The 19846-nt window shown below is 40.2% G+C and overlaps 1 protein-coding gene across 1 annotated transcript in view; it reads left to right on the top strand.

Moving 5' to 3' along the window:
• The window catches only part of LOC114661819 (killer cell lectin-like receptor subfamily G member 1), a 39456-nt gene extending 20039 nt beyond the window's left edge, over window positions 1-19417 (top strand). Inside the window, exons 2-5 of the mRNA XM_051934629.1 lie at window positions 3102-3200; window positions 9901-10043; window positions 12720-12823; window positions 18431-19417. Coding sequence (XP_051790589.1) covers window positions 3102-3200; window positions 9901-10043; window positions 12720-12823; window positions 18431-18551 — 467 coding nt within the window. The 3' untranslated portion in view covers window positions 18552-19417. The remainder of the gene's footprint in view (window positions 1-3101; window positions 3201-9900; window positions 10044-12719; window positions 12824-18430) is intronic.
• Window positions 19418-19846: the final 429 nt, after the last annotated feature.

The following is a 19846-nucleotide window of genomic DNA, read 5'->3' on the forward strand; positions in this document are numbered from 1 at the left end:
TCTTGCCATTTGGGTGTCAGTACCGTTTTCATTTCATATGTCTGCTACTGCACTTTAATTGCAAAACTGTAAGCTTTTCTCATCACCAAACACATTGCTGTCTCAAATGATCATGTCATGATCATATAATTAAAAATAATATAATATAATTTGGATTACTTGCATCACAAGCATTTATTAGGGGTGTATATCATAATCGGAGTTTGAAACTGAATTGCCATACACAGTGCATTGTTTCTATCTGTAAGTGTGTGTATGTCATTAATGTGCATTTTAATAATTAAAATCTATTGTATCGCTATGTCTATCTTGTTTATGCTTTCCTTGGCACATCATGAATATTTACTAATCACTCTCCCACTTGGACAGAGGCAGTGGTTCTGTAAGAATTATGTTTCTGGACTTCTCTGGCGCCTTCAACACCATCCAACCTCTGCTCCTTAGAGACAAGCTGACAGAGATGGGAGTAGATTCATACCTGGTATCATGGATTGTGGACTATCTTAAAGACAGACCTCAGTATGTGCGTCTCAGGAACTGCAGGTCTGACATTGTGGTCAGCAACACAGGAGCGCCGCAGGGGACTGTACTTTCTCCAGTCCTGTTCAGCCTATATACATCAGACTTCCAATACAACTCGGAGTCCTGCCACGTGCAAAAGTTCGCTGACGACACTGCTATCATGGGCTGCATCAGGAGTGGGAAGGAGGAGGAGTATAGGGACCTAATCAAGGACTTTGTTAAATGGTGCGACTCAAACCACCTACACCTGAACACCAGCAAAACCAAGGAGCTGGTGGTGGATTTTAGGAGGCCCAGACCCCTCATGGACCCCGTGATCATCAGAGGTGACTGTGTGCAGAGGGTACAGACCTATAAATACCTGGGAGTGCAGCTGGATGATAAATTGGACTGGACTGCCAATGCTGATGCTCTGTGCAAGAGAGGACAGAGCCGACTATACTTCCTTAGAAGGCTGGCATCCTTCAACATCTGCAATAAGAAGCTGCAGATGTTCTATCAGACGGTTGTGGCGAGCGCCCTCTTCTATGCAGTGGTGTGCTGGGGAGGCAGCATAAAGAAGGAGGACGCCTTACGCCTGGACAAGCTGGTGAGGAAGGTGGGCTCTATTGTTGACATGGAGCTGGACAGTCTGACATCCGTGGCAGAGCGATGGGCGCTGAGCAGACGCCTGTCAATCATGGAGAATCCACTGCATCCACTAAACAGGATCATCTCCAGACAGAGGAGCAGCTTCAGCGACAGACTGCTGTCACCGTCCTGCTCCACTGACAGACTGAGGAGATCGTTCCTCCGCCACACTATGCGACTCTTCAGTTCCACCCGGGGGGGTAAACCTTAAGATCATTATTAAAGTTATTGTCTGTTATACCTGCCTGGCAGTCTCTACCTTACACTTTTTAGCTTGCACTGTGTTTTTATCACTCTTTAATTAATTTTGTTTTTATCAGTATGCTGCTGCTGGAGTATGTGAATTTCCCCTTGGGGATTAATAAAGTATCTATCTATCTATTCTTCTATTTATCATAGAAGAAAGGTACGACATTAGAGGTACACTTACGTACTCAGCTGGCTAATAATGATATTCTTCTATCTATCTATCTATCTATCTATCTATCTATCTATCTATCTATCTATCTATCTATCTATCTATCTGTCTGTCTGTCTGTCTGTCTGTCTGTCTGTCTGTCTGTCTGTCTGTCTGTCTTTATACTGATATCTTTCAACCTATGCTATCTATCTATCTAATTTAGAATTTTTTCTTTTATAGGAGCTGAATTGTACTTATACCTGAGTATAAGTCTACTTTTTAAATTTTATCTCATGATTTTCTAAGATATTTACTTTTACTAAATTACATTTTTAACTAGGTAATACTGTAAAACATCTAAAAGAATACATTTTTAGAACTGTTTCTATCTTAGCCATTTGCTGATGAAGCCTCACTTATAAGTAGTGACCCGATGTGAAGTTTGTGGGCTGATGTGAACATAAATAAGATTCTCTGTGGGTGTACTAGAACCTTCAATAACAGACCATAAGAAGTGAAGAGTCCCGTGTGTACTGAGTGACAGTGCAAGACTACATGTGTTCTGGTGCCAGCGGCCGAGTGTTGCCAGGTTTGTGGTTTTTGTGCCCAACTGGTCTATTTTTGATTGTCATCTGCAGGGAAAAAAAATGAGTTTTTGTGGGTTTTTGGGCTAATTTTCTAAACACAACACTGTATTTTGAGCTATTTTTTCATTTCCCTCCACCTCATTTTATCATATTTTTCATCCATCCTGCACCTTGTTTATGTTCTTTACCATTGTTAACTCTCCACGAGAACCAAGTTGTGCTATGGTGTATACCCACTCTACCACTCTGAAATATCTCTGAGGGGAAAACCCCCTGGGCATTGTTGGTATTTACTTAACCCTGTAGCACCGACACCTCTCCTGCTTTTCGGCATTGGTTTTTAGTTTTTTTGGGCAGATTTACTCTTTTTAAGGTGTTTTTTAAGGAACCTGCCAACCCTACCATGACCCTAACCCGAGGCTAATAAAATGGCTTGATGATGACTTTTCTCTACAAGCATGTAGTACTTGGGTGTTGTACGTGTTATCATTCTATCTCGCCTGAAGAAGGGGCCTGAGTTACCTCGAAAGCTTGCATATTGGAATCTTTTGGAAAGGCATCATTTTTCTTGAGTCTACAATCACGGAAGATAAGAACGTAACAAATTTGACAAACATGTGGAGACCATTCAATCCAACAAGCCTGTTTATTTAGCTAATAGCTAAGCTATCCCGAGATCTCATTCCAGATTCTTCTTAGAGATTCTCATGGTTTCTACTTCAACTCCATGTCTCGGTAGTTTGTCCCACATTCCCATCAACTCTTTGTGTAAAGAAGAGCTTTCAGGCTTGAGTGACTCAAAAAGCACAGTGTATCACCCCAGTCAGAGTGAGCTGACGTTCCAGCCATGTTCATCATGTCATGTTACCTTACCAGTGCCTTTATAAACCTTATTTTTGTTCATCATTTGTTACATCTGTTGCACACATTTAACTTTTTTTGTATTTTGTTTTATTTTATAGACAAGCGATGCAGATGCCTGCCATTGTCAGCTGCTATTTTCTTTCCCGTGTGCCTCCTGTTTGCGGCAAGCATCGCCATTGCTGTTATGGCACTGAGGAGTAAGTCTCCGTTAAGCTCTTATTTGTTCTTCTTTCGTTAATCTCTTTGCTTGCACTCCATTTCTACCACTTAGCCTGGAGGTCAGCACATTTTTCTCTAAAGATCTGATCTAAAACCAAGATGACTGGCGTTTCCTGGTCAGTTTGCGTTGCAGTAGGCTTTTGTTAGATGATTTGCCCCCAAGTGAGAAGTCGCAGATGCAGACAGGCTTTTCAGCGTGTGGTTATCACATACAGCCGATGTTGCGTTAGAGGTGTGCTGCTTCATATCTCCGGATAGGTGTGGTGCAAGTGTACCGTGTGTATTTTATGCGATGGGTAGAAGTGTCTGCATATAGAAAGACAGTGTTTGTCTTTGGCTAGCATGTGGGAACGAGATTGACACCTTCAGCTAATTACGCCTGATGTCATTTGTCCTTTTTATATTATTTATGTCCGTTGCTGTGTTGAATCCGTCTCTGCTAATTTCACATCTTGTTGACAGATAACAGAGAGTACAGTGAAATTCTGACTTTCAGATTTAATCAACATGCCACCCTGCACCGCCTTGATCAGTCAGCATTACTAGTCACCTTACCACATATTGAGGTTAAAGCTTTCATGAAAACTGCATTGCTTTTTGCTGGGTGTAGCCTGCACATATCTCCTACACCATCTTTCTGCTTTCATTTTATGAAGCGTGTTTCATAATGGGTGCCCCAGTAACACCGTGTGCAGTGCCGCTGCCCCTAAAATACAAGAGACTGGACTGGAGCAACGGCAAGGGTCCTCCTGGCCATGTGGGTCTTCAATAGACACGGAGAGAGACAACACGAAACATGGGATCATTTTCTTCAACAGATAAATGAACAAGTATGAAAGTGTTTGTGTTTAATTGGGTTTTCTGTGGTGTTTAATTGCGTAAAAATCTGATCACGTTTTAGGTCAAGCTTATGGAGAAATAATGAAAATTATTAAAGGGTTCACAAACATTCTTGCACAACAGTATGTGCGGCATTTCATCTATGGTTTAGTTCCTGGATAGTCTTTACCCCTCCATCCCACCTGCGGGAGAAAAAGAAGCCACAAAATTTAATTTAACACAAGGAGGTCTTTATTAGCATTAATGCTGGTCATTGTAAAATGATCACGTTCTGAAAATGGACAGAGGTGATACGCAAGTTCAGGCTTTCTGCTGTGTTTGTGTAATTCAACTAGGCTGTTATCAGCAAGTCTTGAGACTTATGGGGCTCCCATAAAACTACAGTTACCACCAAGAGAGGATCAATGACTGCCTAAACCCTTCCAAATTTACAAATAAAGATTGATTATTACATTTGCCATCCATCCATCCATCCTCTTCCGCTTATCCGAGGTCGGGTCGCGGGGGCAGCAGCTTGAGCAGAGATGCCCAGACTTCCCTCTCCCCGGCCACTTCTTCTAGCTCTTCCGGGGGAATCCCAAGGCGTTCCCAGGCCAGCTGGGAGACATAGTCCCAGCTTGTCCTGGGTCTTCCTCGGGGCCTCCTCCCGGTTGGATGTGCCCGGAACACCTCACCAGGGAGGTGTCCAGGAGGCATCCTGATCAGATGCCCGAGCCACCTCATCTGACTCCACTCGATGCGGAGGATCAGCGGCTCTACTCTGAGCCCGTCCCAGATGACTGAGCTTCTCACCCTATCTTGAAGGGAGAGCCCAGACACCCTGCGGAGGAAACTCATTTCAGTCGCTTGTATTCGCGATCTCGTTCTTTCGGTCACTACCCATAGCTCATGACCATAGGTGAGGGTAGGAACATAGATCGACTGGTAAATTGAGAGCTTTGCCTTATGGCTCAGCTCCTTTTTCACCACGACAGACCGTTATTACATTTGCAAACAAGACAAATTATTAACACTAACAATAAATAAAGACATGTAATTCATTTTCAAAAATTTTAAACAAATGAAAAATTACTTTACACGGAATATAATTTGAACATTGACTCAAAGGGTTACATTTAAAGAAACTGCCACTAATTAAATGTCAAAGTGGCAAAATATCCTAAACTCATAATATTTGGATAATTCAAGGGAAGAATCAAAATCTAAGGCAGCGTTTCTCAACCTTTAAGTATTTGCGACCCGAGTTTTCATAACAGTTTTAATCGCGCCCCCCTAACATTTTTTTGAAACCCTAATAAAATTTACTCCTGTATTTTTTGCTGTCGATACACCGCTGCAAGTTTAAAATTTTCCTACAAATAGCAAAATTACGCCACATATGGCAACATTCGTGTCCCCTTCTTTTGTTACACAGTTTGAGAACTGCTGATCTAAGGGATGTCAATAATCCAAAACACTCACCATAAAGGAGATTAAGACACAAATACAGGAATTCCAAAACCTGAAATAATAATAATTTTTTACATTTCAATAGTGCTTTTCTCACAATACTTTACACAGTGAGTGGAGAACCACTTCAACCGCCACCAATGTACGGCATCCACCTGGACGATGCGATGGCAGCCATTTTTTTGCCAGTGCACTTGCCACACATGACCTGTTAGGGGGTGAAGTGGTGTGAGAGAGATAGCGACAATTAGAGACAGGGAATGATTGGGGGGGGGGGGGGGGGTGTAGTAGAAAGTACAAGGCCGTGTTGGGCAGATGAGCCAGGACATTAATCCCTATGAAGGATGGCCAGGAATCTTTAATGACCACAAAGAGTAAGGGCCCTCAGTTTTACATCTCATCCGCCATTTTTGCAGCGCAGCACCTCCATCACTGCACTGGGACATTGGGATCCACTTTCAGACCACAGGGTACGCACCCCCTGCCGGACTCCCAAACACCTCTTCCAACATCCCAAGTTTTTCCTGGTTGGTCTTGTAGTGGGGTTACATAATAGAAGGTACTTTTTGCATTTGTGCCGAGTTGCATTTTGTTTACATCGTCCCACTTACTATCGTGTGTGTGTGTGTGTGAAAGTAGATGTTGTCCCCGGAAAACAAACAGGGAAGGACGATGCGGTGGAGACCACGTCCCCGAGACTGGAATTTCCTGTTTCCACAACCATTACATCTGGGATATTTGCTATTTAAACGAGAGGAGCAAAGAACAGAGAGGATCAAGGAAATCGATAAAAAAGGAGAGGCGTAGAGGAGAAAGGCATCATTTCACGTTCATCTTCCAAATCATCGCCTGGAACCGTTGCGCAACTTTACCGTTTGCTTTTTAATTTTCCGGAACTACATTGCAACAGCCAGTGAGAAGAAACCAGATTACATTCAGCCACTGCCGAGGACTCACATGGTGAGTTATTTTTGTGTTTTTTTTTTCAGGAAGGAGCAAAATATAATTTCGGACTGTATTCATTTAATTCGGGACTTTAATAACTCTGGACTCATATCTCATCCATTCCAATTGCCGTTTGTTTTGGTCTGTGTTTGTGTTCTGTGTGTATTCATTTATTGTTTAGGGCAAGGGAGGGCTTTGTATCTTTTTTATTACTGTATATTCGTGTGCTTGGAGAAAGCATATATATATATATATATATATATATATATATATATATATATATACAGTGGAACCTCGGTTCACGAACGCCTCGGTACACGTACAACTCGGTTTACGACCAAAATGTTCGCCAAACTTTTGCCTCAGTTCACGACCACACATTCGGTATACGAACAAGCCAGTTTCCCTTTCGGTTTGTGCGCGCTGATGATTTCCGCACATGTTGCATTGTTCTTGGTCAGACGTGAACTGCTGAACTGCTGCAATGTGAGAGAGAGAGAGAGCAGGCAGGCTCGTGTGCTGATGACAGAGAGAGAGAGAGAGAGAGAGAGAGCAGGCAGGCTCATGTGCTGATGAGAGAGAGAGAGAGAGAAAGAGAGAGAGTGAGCAGGCAGCCTCGGGTGCTGATGAGAGAGAGAGAGAGAGAGAGAGAGCAGGCAGGCTCGTGTGCTGATGAGAGAGAGAGAGAGAGAGCAGGAGAGAGAGAGAGAGAGCAGGCAGGCTCGTGTGCTGATGAGAGAGAGAGAGAGCAGGAGAGAGAGAGAGAGTGCAGGCAGGCTCATGTGCTGATGAGAGAGAGAGAGAGAGAGAGAGAGAGAGAGAGAGCAGGCAGGCTCGAGTGCTGATGAGAGAGAGAGAGAGAGAGCAGGCAGGCTCGCGTGCTGATGAGAGAGAGAGAGAGAGAGAGAGAGAGAGCAGGCAGGCTCGTGTGCTGATGAGAGAGAGAGAGAGCAGGAGAGAGAGAGAGAGAGCAGGCAGGCTCGCGTGCTGATGAGAGAGAGAGAGAGAGAGAGAGAGAGAGAGCAGGCAGGCTCGTGTGCTGATGAGAGAGAGAGAGAGCAGGAGAGAGAGAGAGAGCGCAGGCAGGCTCGTGTGCTGATGAGAGAGAGAGAGAGAGAGAGAGAGCAGGCAGGCTCGTGTGCTGATGAGAGAGAGAGAGAGAGAGAGAGAGCGCAGGCAGGCTCGTGTGCTGATGAGAGAGAGAGAGAGAGAGAGAGAGAGAGAGAGAGAGAGAGAGAGAACAGGCAGGCTCGTGTGCTGATGAGAGAGAGAGAGAGTGTGTGCAGCTGAGAGCAAGCCTGTACGTGCAGCTGAGCAGTGAGCCTGGGTGTTTGTCAGTGTTATTCAATGTTTTTACATTAGTTTACTATTACACTGTGCATTCTATGGTGTAATTAACAATATTTGTGCTTAAAAATATTTTTAACAATATATTTACGTACAGTTTGTACGGTCTGGAACGGATTAATTGTATTTACATACAATCCTATGGGGGAAATTGCTTCGTTTCACGACCAATTCGGTTTACGACCAGAGGTTTGGAACGAATTGTGGTCATGAACCAAGGTTCCACTGCATATATATATATATGTATATGTATATATATATATATATATGTATATATATATATATATATGTATATATATATATATATATGTATATGTATATATATATGTATATGTATATATATATATATATATATATGTATATATATATATATATGTATATATATATATATATATATATATATGTATATATATATATATGTATATATATATATATATATATATATATGTATATATATATATATATATATATATATGTATATATATATATATATATATATGTATATATATATATATATATATATGTATGTATATATATATATATATATGTATGTATATATATATATATATATATATGTATATATATATATATATATATATGTATATATATATATATATATATATGTATATATATATATATATATATATGTATATATATATATATATATATATATATATATATATATATGTATATATATATGTATATATATATATATGTATATATATATATATATATATATATATATATATATATATATATGTATATATATATATTTATGTATATATATTGTGGAATATGACCCGGACACAGACAGGCAGACACGTTTAAATTACCCCACACACGTTTATTTAGGGTCTCCATTTCAATAATAAGCCCCAATACCCCACAGTCCAGGCCTTATCACAATGCCTTCTCTCTCTCTCTCTCTCTGTCTCTTCAGACCGCCTCTTTCTCTCCTCCAGAAACCTTGTCCTTCTTCAACCTGACTCAAGCCCCAAGGTTTGGCAAACTTTTTGGTCATAACCCGATTTATACGTGGTCCAAGATGTTCGTGTCCTGAGGTTCCACTCTATAGGGTAGATATATTTATATATTTGTTCACTTTCACTATATCTGCACTTGATTTTACATCTCTGATTTGCATTGCCTGTTATTTCACCGCTTGGGGAAAAAGACCAGTTTGTAAGGAGTACAGCTTGTTATTATCTGGAGAATCCTCAGGTTAGCCAAGTCAATAGTGTCGGTTGTGTAGTTGCCATTCTTGGTAAAGTGTTCGGCCGATACAGTCTCCAATCCAAGTGCTGGCTGGTCAGCCCAAACACACTTAAGTTCAGGTGGGTGTCCTCTTCTGAGATGCAGGTGGTATGCTATAGAAAGATGACAAAATGAGGTCTGGGATCCATCTAATGAGCTGAAAGCCATTAGAGACCCTGCCTGCTTCAGGCTCAATTTTTAACTTAAAAGAAGAAATTGACTAACTAATTAAACAGGCTTAAAATCAAAGAGGAAAACCAACAGACTGCAGTAAAATACAAGAAAGAGGCAAAGAATTCAACCCGGGAAGTGAAGACAACGCCATACATGTAATTCAATGTATGGATCTGTGATGGAATAGAAGCTCACAGTAGCCCCACTTTAAGCTTGTTCTTTGTTATGCTTATTCACAAGACTGCATATTCCACAAATATACAGTTAGGTCCATAAATATTTGGACAGAGACAACTTTTTTCTAATTTTTGTTTTGTACATTACCACAATGAATTTTAAATGAAACAACTCAGATGCAATTGAAGTGCAGACTTTCAGCTTTAATTCAGTGGGGTGAACAAAACGATGTTTGTGTTAAAAAATACTTTAGTTGCCTCACATTTTTATGCAATCGTTTTGTTCACCCCACTGAATTAAAGCTGAAAGTCTGCACTTCATCTGCATCTGAGTTGTTTCATTTCAAATTCATTGTGGTAATGTACAGAACCAAAATTAGAAAAAAGTTGTCTCTGTCCAAATATTTATGGACCTAACTGTATATACTAGTTATTCAATTTACCGATAATTCAGCTTTGCTATTTATCTTTTCGTGGCCTCTTTATTTTGCAGTACGATCCTGCCCTGAGTGGTGGCTGCTGTACAAAGAGAACTGCTACTACTTTTCAACAAATAAAAGCATGTGGAACACAAGTAGGGAGGACTGCAGATCACGGGGGGCTCATCTCATCATAGTGGAAGACCAACAGGAGTTGGTGAGTTGTGGCAGGCATTCAGGACAACATGTTCTCTGCTTTGAAACAATTTAATTGTTTTTCTTACGTGCATTTACTATTTTTTTGTGAGGGTATCAAAGACCAACCCCACTACACCTCAAACAGTGAGTCTTAGGCTTTCGATTTGCCTTTGTATTTATGTCTTTTTTGCTCTTCCCTGCCGTATTTTTAGGCCAATGGAGTATCGAAGAGTAGGTGCGGACGCCCTTCCTATGGTTGTCTCTGGCCCCTCGACTAATTCCATCATCCTGGTCCTTCCTTTCTTCTTTCTTCTTCCACTAGTTGATGTTTTACCCATGACAGCAGTCTCTCAAGATGTACCTTGTGCTTTTATATCTTTGATCCATGCTGACTTCAAACTCTAACCCTTGGGCGTGGAGACAAGGGGTCATATCTACAGACACAGTTCCAAGGGACAGCCATAACCCTAAACCCCTGCTAACCCTAAACCTTCTTTTCTGGTTCTAGCCAGTCATTTGGCAAGCCAATCAGCTTAAACAAATAATAGTAGAGTACTTGCTAGACAAAGAAAAATTAAACCTAGAATTTCCAATATTTTCCTAGTACTTTTTTATTAATGTTGTGTCTGTCCAATCAATACATACATAAGATACAAGAAACACAAAGGATATTATAATTCATAATCCATCATAGCTCATTCCAATATGAGTTCACATATAATGTGAAAAGCACTTTCTCCGATAGCCATGTCTGTCTGTCCGCATGAAACATAAGTGCACACTTAAATGTTGGCACACTTACAGTATTCTCCAAGGACATTTGTCGAGACAGTTCAATATTGGTTTAAATGTCTTGAATATAGCAAGCTGTACACATTTTTGAAACTTCTAAATCTCTCATTGAAAAGCTTTGCTGAACATCCAGACTTCTCCATCATAAAGCAGAGAAGCGTTCTGTGAGAGTTCAACGACGCATTTCTGTATTATTTCAAATTGATCTTGGGAGTGGTTATTTACTCTTCTATGTTTATTATTTAATTTCTTTTACTCGTTCAGCAGCTGTTCCTTAACTCAAAACAGTGAAATACCTGAAGTGAGTAGGCCTTGTTGCAGGACAATGGATGGGCTCAAATGTAGCTGGGGGGCTATAGATGGCTGAGTTATCGTAGAAGAAAGGTACGACATTAGAGGTGCACTTACATACACAGCTGGCTAATAATGATATTCTATCTATCTATCTATCTATCTATCTATCTATCTATCTATCTATCTATCTATCTATCTATCTATCTATCTATCTATCTATCTATCTATCTATCTATCTATCTATCTATCTATCTATCTATCTATCTATCAGTGAGTCTGGGGTGTGTGAGGATGTGTCTTTCATTACAAAAAGCTGCTGGTAAAAAGCTTCATTCATTTCATTAACTGACATGTATGCAACATTTGCATTTCTCTCTATTATAAAAATAATCTTGGAAGGGAGACCAGGGAGACGAGATGTGATCTTCTCGGAAGACACTTAAAAGACCCGCAAGACGAAAGAGATTGGCCACGGAGAGTCTCCCGGGGACTTTAAACATGAGACGTGGTGCCAAGAGATTGACCCAGGACCATCTCGTGGGGACATGGAACATGAGATTCTTGCAAGTCACGCACTACTTTATGACCATTTTCAAATAAGACCACAGTCATCAAAAATCTCAGTCGTGTAAAGGCTTTTAGCAGACACAAATCATGTGCTCTCAGCTCATATAAAGCTTATAAGGACAATACATTCTAGGTGAAACGTCAACGACTAAGCGAAGAAGAAAGAGCAGTGCAGAGAAAAGAGATCCAAAAGCATTGGAGAGAAAAAAATGCAAATAAGAAAAATAATAATCTATGTGCAAGTTCAGAAAATAAGGAGAGTAATAATCAGCCCGGAACAAATGGAATTGAAAAACAAGCAGGTCTAATCAAGCTCAGAAATAAAAGACAAAGAGTAAAAGGCAAAGTAGAACTTCATAAAGACATTCAAAAACGTTGGCGTGAGACACATGCAGAGCAGATAAGAGATTATGAAAGTGGAATTTGAAAGTATCAAAAAAAAGATAGTAAAGATCACATTAGCGCAAACAAATGGAAATTATTACTTGAAAAAAGGGAAAATAATCATCACGGACCAGGTGTAATTGAAAAAATGCATGGACAAACATTCGAGAAAGTCGTTTTATTTATTAGAGAGAAATAAATGATATTCACTCACAGGCAGTTATACGTTGCGATGTCATGATGTAAGTTCAAACACGGAATCAAAATTCATTGTGGACTTGAAGAAAAGTTAAAATCGAAATATTATTTTTACTAAAGTTTAAAAGTAAACTTGAAAATAGTGCATATGCAACAATTCCCATGAAAATAACAATCTCTTTAAATTGTATATCTGGTAAACCAAACCCGGGTGTAGGCGAGTGAAGCGAGCAGGGGGCGGAGCCTCCTAGTTTTTATAATAGTAATTTATAGCAAAGATTACTTAGGGTGCAAATGTGAAATTTTGTGCTGAAGTTTTGTGAAACTGACAAGGAGATTTATTGTGCTGTGATGTTGTCCTCCAAGGCGTTTTGTTGTTTTTCAAAAGGTCCACCTGCTTATATTCTAATGTAGACCTCCTGCAGTCATTTCACACTTAACTGAATTGTTTTCTCTGCAGGATCTTCTCCGTCAGCAATCTAGAGTCCATTTAACTTTTTGGATTGGACTGAGGAAAAGGGAAAACTGGATGTGGAATAGTGGAGAGGCTTTCAATACCAGTAGGTGAGGAATTTTGCCTACAGAGGTCCATGTCTTTTAGAACCTTTACATGTTCTGACTTCCTTTGTGATGAAAGATCTTCTCTTGGCCTGCACACTCCGGAGTCCTTTTCTGTTTGGGGTGTTGGGATTAAAGCAGTTTCGTTCCACCTGCCCTTTGCTCAGTCCTGATGTTTTCTTTCAGCTCAGGTGTGCAGACTCTCCAGGTATCTTCATTCATTATTATTATTATTATTATTATTATTATTATTATTATTATTATTATTATTATTATTATTATTATTATTATTATTATTTATTTTACTACTCTGTTATCTTTTCCTAATCTTTGTTTCATACCATAAATGTTCCTTTTGCCAGCCACTGTCTATTTCTGTCTATGTCTCCACTTTCCCCAGTTCAATTCAAGTTTATTGTTCTATGAAGGACATTTGGTTTGTCAGAAGGTCTTTTGTCTTGGTAGAGTAATATTTTACTCTACTTTCCCCTTTTTGTATTATTAATATGTAGCCTTTTGACAGAATTCCTCAAATCTCACAGATTTACCACTGTTTCTAAGGTATTGTAACATATAACTTCTCCCCACATTCTCGTCTACATTTATAACCTCACGCAATTAGGTGTAGTAAAAGACAAGCTACACTTTAAGTATGAATGTATTATTGATAATATTCACAAATAATAACAATATTCAAAGAGATACAACCTGATAAATGGTGATGTGTAGTTTCAGGTGGCACACATACTTAGTTACTTAAAATGTCTCAAGTTCATTTGTGGTCAGCTTTCTTCAGCACAGGCCACATGCCTGTCTCAATATGGCTGCCAAGCTGTGCTCTTCATTGTGTTGTCCTTTTCAGTTCATGGTGTGAGATGGTCTTTCATCAGTTTGGTAAGAGAGAGAGGGTGAAGTAAAGAAAGCAAATATATACTGTAGGTTTTCTGTCCAACCCCTAAGGCAGCATTTCTCAACCTTTAAGTATTTGCAACCCGAGTTTTCATAACAGTTTTAATCGCGCCCCCCTAAGGCTTTTTTGAAAGGAGCCCACTAATACCAATTTGTTCTTTTTTAATTAATGATATATCATAGATGCATATTTTATTATACCTACTTAACTTTTATCGACATTTATCTAACTCTATATTTATTTTTCTAGTATTAGAATGTAGTTTAAGTTAATTTGTTTTGGTTTCAATAGATGTATTTTTCACATTTTCGATTCTTGTTTTCTTTTTTTCACATCTTCGTGCCCTCTTTATTGTTACTGCCCCACAGTTTGAGAACCACAGGTATAAAGATTGTCCACATTAGTCTTTCAGACTCCAAGCCTGACGGATGTATCTCCTACTCGTTTTGCTAAAAAGGTTTTTTTTCAGCTTCTTCCAGTGAACCACTAACTTTCATATTTTGTTCGCAATATGGTCATCGTGGTACGTAAAGTTTTCTGATACAAGCCAGTTCCAAACAGCCATACTTCAGACCAATGGGAGGACAGAACACCTTCACAGCTGCCCTCCAAACCAGGTGTTAAGCTAAAGCTTAGCAGTTAGGCACCCTGGCTTTCCTGTGGGGGTTGACTGAGAGACTTCAGCAGAAGAACATTTACCAAACTTGTTTGAGGCATTTCCTCCAACCCTGTCATAAAATTTAAAAGAGACTCATTCCTAAAAGGGGGGAAGGGGTTCTTAAGCATCAAACCATTGCTGTTATCTATAATGTAACCCTAATATTACATTTGCTTTGTCTAAGTTACAAATAAAGACAAACAAAATATTTATCAACTTGTATGCAAAATTTCACATCACAACAGAAGGTTTTTCTGGAGAGACCAAAATATCCTACTAAAAACGCTGCAAACTGACTTAGTCATCAAACATGAATAATTTACATATAAATAAAACATAGAAGTGAACATAATACTTCTTTTATAGCATGAGATAATACTTATTACATATAGACCACCCTGAAACCACCCTGAAACTTGACTAACGATTGACTGGAATGATAACTGGTCAGCCTGTGGATGTTTATTAACATAAAACTTATTTAGAAGATCAAAAACACTTGGGATGAATGAGAATTTGAACCAATTGTGGAAAACCGAACCTGTATGCTGATGGTAACAACTAGAATTATGAACGTAGTTGGTGAGAGCTGTTGGAAAGGAGACCATCTGCTTTCCTGTCAGATTTGAGTGTTGACTGCTTGTTATTGTACTTCTCCATATCACCACTGGGTTCATCCCATTTTTGTTACTAGCATTAAGACTTTCAAATCTCATCAGCAGGGCATAAGTTAAGACCATTATACATTGTCGTCAAGTGAGGGTATTGCCGACACCAAAAAGAAATGCTGGGGCATCAAATGGGGTGCCACATTTAATTACCAACGGTTCTCAAACAAAACAAGTGCATGTTGGCGCGGCAATTGTAGAACAAAGAAAATCAAAGAACAGACGAGATTAAAAGGCTATTTTGAGTGGGCCTGCATTCAGTGAGGATCCACCTGGTGGTCTGCTCGATCCAAAAGAAAGATGTCTCCTTCTGGGGCATCAGGTTTTTGTAGGGTTCTGACCAGGAGGGGTGGAGTCGGTTGCCCTCATTGGGTATCTGTGGAGGGAAAGGGAGATGACGTTGGCGACAGCGCCCCCTCTCGTCCTGGAGTGCTGCTACACACCTCAAATGAGCCGAGAAGGTGATCCTCCGATGCACATGTGTGACAATGTACACGTCCATATGTGAAACCTTCCCAGCTTTTGTAACTCAGACCATTCAACATAAAACCTTAATCTGAGTCAAAAGCATAATCGATGGGATCTGTGAGATTGTACTAGCATAATCCGAATTATCTTTTATATTTTTATATAAAGATAAAATTGAATTGACATTTTACTGATGAATATCTTGCAAGTATGACATCATGAATGAGACATCTTTCCTATAGGTGTGCGTGTACAATTCAATGGGAAGGCTAAATCTTTCAGGCAAAACTAAAAAATCAAGCTAAACTTTTTTTGTTTCGATCATCTCAAGTTTATAAAGTACAAGGGGGCTACCCCCTGCTCGCTTCGCTCACCAACCCCCTCGGCCTGCGCTACATGCCAGCCACTTCACGTCTCTACCGCTCGTGTTGTGAGAGGGGACCTGAACGCACCCCAAGGAGACGCAGTTGCTGCTGCGAAACTCCCTCTTAAATGGTGATACAATGAGAAACAAATACAGTTTTTTGTTTTACCTCCTCTTTGCTCGATCAGCTGCTGGCTTGCTGCTGCTGCCATGTTGTGTGATCTGCAAATCACACGGCACTTCAAACATTGAAAAGCCTGTACAGCAGCTGTCCTACTCTTTGTCTTTTATTTCCAGCCCCTGGCCTGGTTAAATCTGTTTGCACAAAGTCTCGTCTCGAGTCGAGTTCTTGAGTTCTTGATACTTTATAATTTAAAAACGGAATAAGAATCTGAAAATCTAATAACATCACGTTAAAGTTCGATAAATTCTAAAAAAAAATTATACCAAACATATATATGTAGGTTTTAAAATAAGCCTGATTTAAAGCATGACAAAAAACGTTACATAAAATCGTTGCACTTTTAGGCTTAGGATTTTATATGTATAGAGTAGATAATATACAGTATTACAGATATTATATGTTCATTTAAAATCCGTAATCTTTTAACTGCACCCCGACTAAGCGCACGTATCTGTTATTCGCATCCTTTCACAGGTGTAAACCAACTTACTAACAAATTATAGGACGCCATAGATACAGGGCCCTCCAAAATGTTTGCAACAGACACCTCATTTTTTCCTTGATTTGCCCTTCTGTCCCACAGTTTGAAATTACAAATCAAACAATTCAGACGTCGTGATTAAAGTGCACATTGCAGACTTTCATTTAAGGGGATTTACAGACATTCTGGTCACAACATGTAGAGATGGCAACACCTTTTCTACATGGACCCAACCATAGTGCTTGGGACAATTGGGGTCACAGGTGTGTGTGATTCCTCAGGTGGGTTTCATGGCTTCATAAGTCTCCTCGACTTGCTTTTCACCTTTGGAGTCTGCAGTTGCCATCGTGCACCATGAGGACAAGAGCTGTGCCAATAAACGTCAAAGAAGCCTTTATGAGGCTGAAAAACAAAAATAAAACCATTGAAGACATCAGTAAAACCTTAAGATGACCGAAATCAACTGTCTGGAATGTCATGAAGAAGAAAGAACTCACTGGTGAGCTGAGTAATCACAAAGGGACTGGTAGGCCAAGGAAGACCTCCACTGCTGATGACAAAAGAATCCTTACTATGGTCAAGAAAAAGCCCCCAAATGCCTGTCCGACAGATCAAACGTAGTCTTCAGGGGGCCGATGTGGACGACTGTCCGCAGGAGACATCATGAACAGAAACACGGAGGCCACACTGCAAGATGCAAAGCACAAGTGAGCCACAAAAATGGGACAGCCAGATTACAGTTTGTGAAAAAGGACTTCAAAGAGCCTGAAGAATTCTGGGAAAAGTTCTTGTGGACAGACGTGACTGATCAGAGTGATGACGAGTGCAAAGATGAAGACGAGAAAGAACTGCCCGAGATCCACAGCAGACAACCTCATCTGTTAAACATGGTGCTGGCCAGGGCCGTCTTAACACATGGGCACGCTAGGCAGTTGGCCCGGGGGGTCCCACGAGCATAGGGGCCCCATGCTAATCTATGTATGTTGTGACTTGCTGAGTGGTTGTGTAGGTAGGAGCTCCAGTGCCCTGCTATAATGCTGTTAAGACAGCGTGTTATGGCTGCCACAGGTCCTGGCACACTTCTCTTCATTGATGATGGAACTGCTGAATGCATTGGCACAGTGAATTCTGAAGTGTACAGAAACATCTGATCTGCTCAGGTTCAGTAAAGGCCTCCAAACCCAGTGGATGGAACTTAATGCTATAACAAGATAATAATCCTAACCTACTACTTGAGGCAATGCAGGAGTTTATTAAAGCTAAAAAATGGAAAATTCTGGAATGGCCAAGCCAGTTACCTGATTTAAATCCAGTTGTGCAGGCGTTCTATATCTGAAGAGAAAACTTAAGGGGACAAGCCCCCCGAAACAAGCAGGAGGTGAAGATGGCTGCATGAGAGGCTTGGCAGAGTATCACCAAAGAAGACCCTCATCACCTGGTAATGTCTATGAATCACAGACTTCAAGCAGTCATTGCATGCTGGGATATGTGACAAAGTCCTAAATACGGCAATGGTTTTAATAGACCTGCCAATGCCGTGTCCCAAACGTTATGGTACCCTGAAATGGATAGGGGGGGGGGTAGAAAAAGTGCTGTGTGACTGAAATGTATGCAAAGACACTTAAATGAAAGTGTGCAATGTGCACTTTAATCACAATGTCTGAACTGTAATTTGAAGCTGTGAAACAGAGAGGGAGAGTCAAGGAAAAATGCGTCTTGATCCCAAATGTTATAGAGGGTACGGTTTTTAATCTGAAAAATAAATTCGACTTTTTCCTTAAAATGTAGTTTTTCTATTTTACACTTAATGCTTTTTTTTTTTTACTGCAAAAGCAAGGTAAGACGTTCTCAACACTTTTTATTCCCCTGTGTTTCCTCAGGTTCATTTCTGATTCAACAGATCAAGGAGACTGCGACTGTCTGACTCAGAAGGGAATGACAAAACTCAACTGTAGTATGATTCATCACTGGATCTGCGAGATGACAGCCACTCATTTATGAAAGACAAACACTGGACACAAGACCCTTAATGCTGTCCTCATCACGCAGACCTGTTACCACAAAAAAAAGATATTGCAAAACAAGAAAAGAAGGGTGTGTGGGAGAAAAAAAAAGCTGTTTGCAGTGGATCTGCCTATAAAAGTGTTGGTGTAAGTAAACACACAAGTGTACTGCGGAAAGTGTGCTGCAGATTCTGTATAAAGAAGTGTTACGTGGAATTCTGGGGAGGTATGTAGAACACATTGCTTTTGTCACTTTTATGAATTTGAGGGATGAGTGTGCAGACAGTAGGTGCTGGGTGACCACTTTGTTAGGCCTGCTTAGAGAGGGCACCCGAAAAAATTAACAATAAATCAAATCGGCAAACTTAAACAAGTTGCACAGTTCAGTCGCAGAAGGGGTAAGACTAAAAGATTTAGCAGCCCAAGTGCTTTCACATTATTATATGTATTTATTATATTAAGAATGTATTCTCACAGGAACGTCTTCTTTATGTGCCATCACAGCAGCTGTTTGTTAGCCTTGGCAATGTGGACATCTGTAACTAAGGTGGATGGCCTCCCTGAACGCTCTTCGTCATTCACTTGTGTGTTGCTGACTACAAAGTGCTTCCACTACTGAAATGCAGCAGCACAGCTAATCGTTTCATCATCGTATGCCTGCTGTAACATTTCCAGAGTTTCATTACTGCTCTTCCCAAACTTAACAGAAAATTCAACCACACACCTTTTCTGTACTCTCACAGGAATGTTCTCTTTATCTGCCATAACAGCAACAGTTCATTAGCCTTGGCAATGCTGACATTCATGACCGCGGTGGTTGGCCTCACCGAACGCTCTTCGTCATTCACTCACGTGTTGCCGACCTTAAACTTCTTCGACCACTGAAATGCAGCAGCACAGCTAATTGTTTCATCACCGTATGCGTGCTGTAACATTTCCAGAGTTTTAATTATCGCTCTGCCCAAACATAGCGCAAAATTCAACCACAAACCTCTGCCGCATGTTCACAGGAACGTCTTCCTCATCCGCCATGACGATACTTATGGCTCGCTGTGACCGAACGCTGAAGAATACGCAGGTTCACACACATTGATCTATGCCGTTCATGAACACCTACACAGCATTCCCATGTCTACCTCCATGACAGAGAAACGGAGGCAGTCTCATTACTTAGAGATGCACTTAATGAGGTGGACAGTCAGTGGATGTTTAAAATAATAAATTAAAAAAGTTAATGGCTAATATGTGGACTGTATTTTTAAATGTGTGTCTACTTTAGTTATTCATATTTTT

The sequence above is a fragment of the Erpetoichthys calabaricus genome, chromosome 12 (genome assembly GCF_900747795.2).
Source record: "Erpetoichthys calabaricus chromosome 12, fErpCal1.3, whole genome shotgun sequence".
In the NCBI taxonomy this organism is placed as follows: Eukaryota; Metazoa; Chordata; class Cladistia; order Polypteriformes; family Polypteridae; genus Erpetoichthys; species Erpetoichthys calabaricus.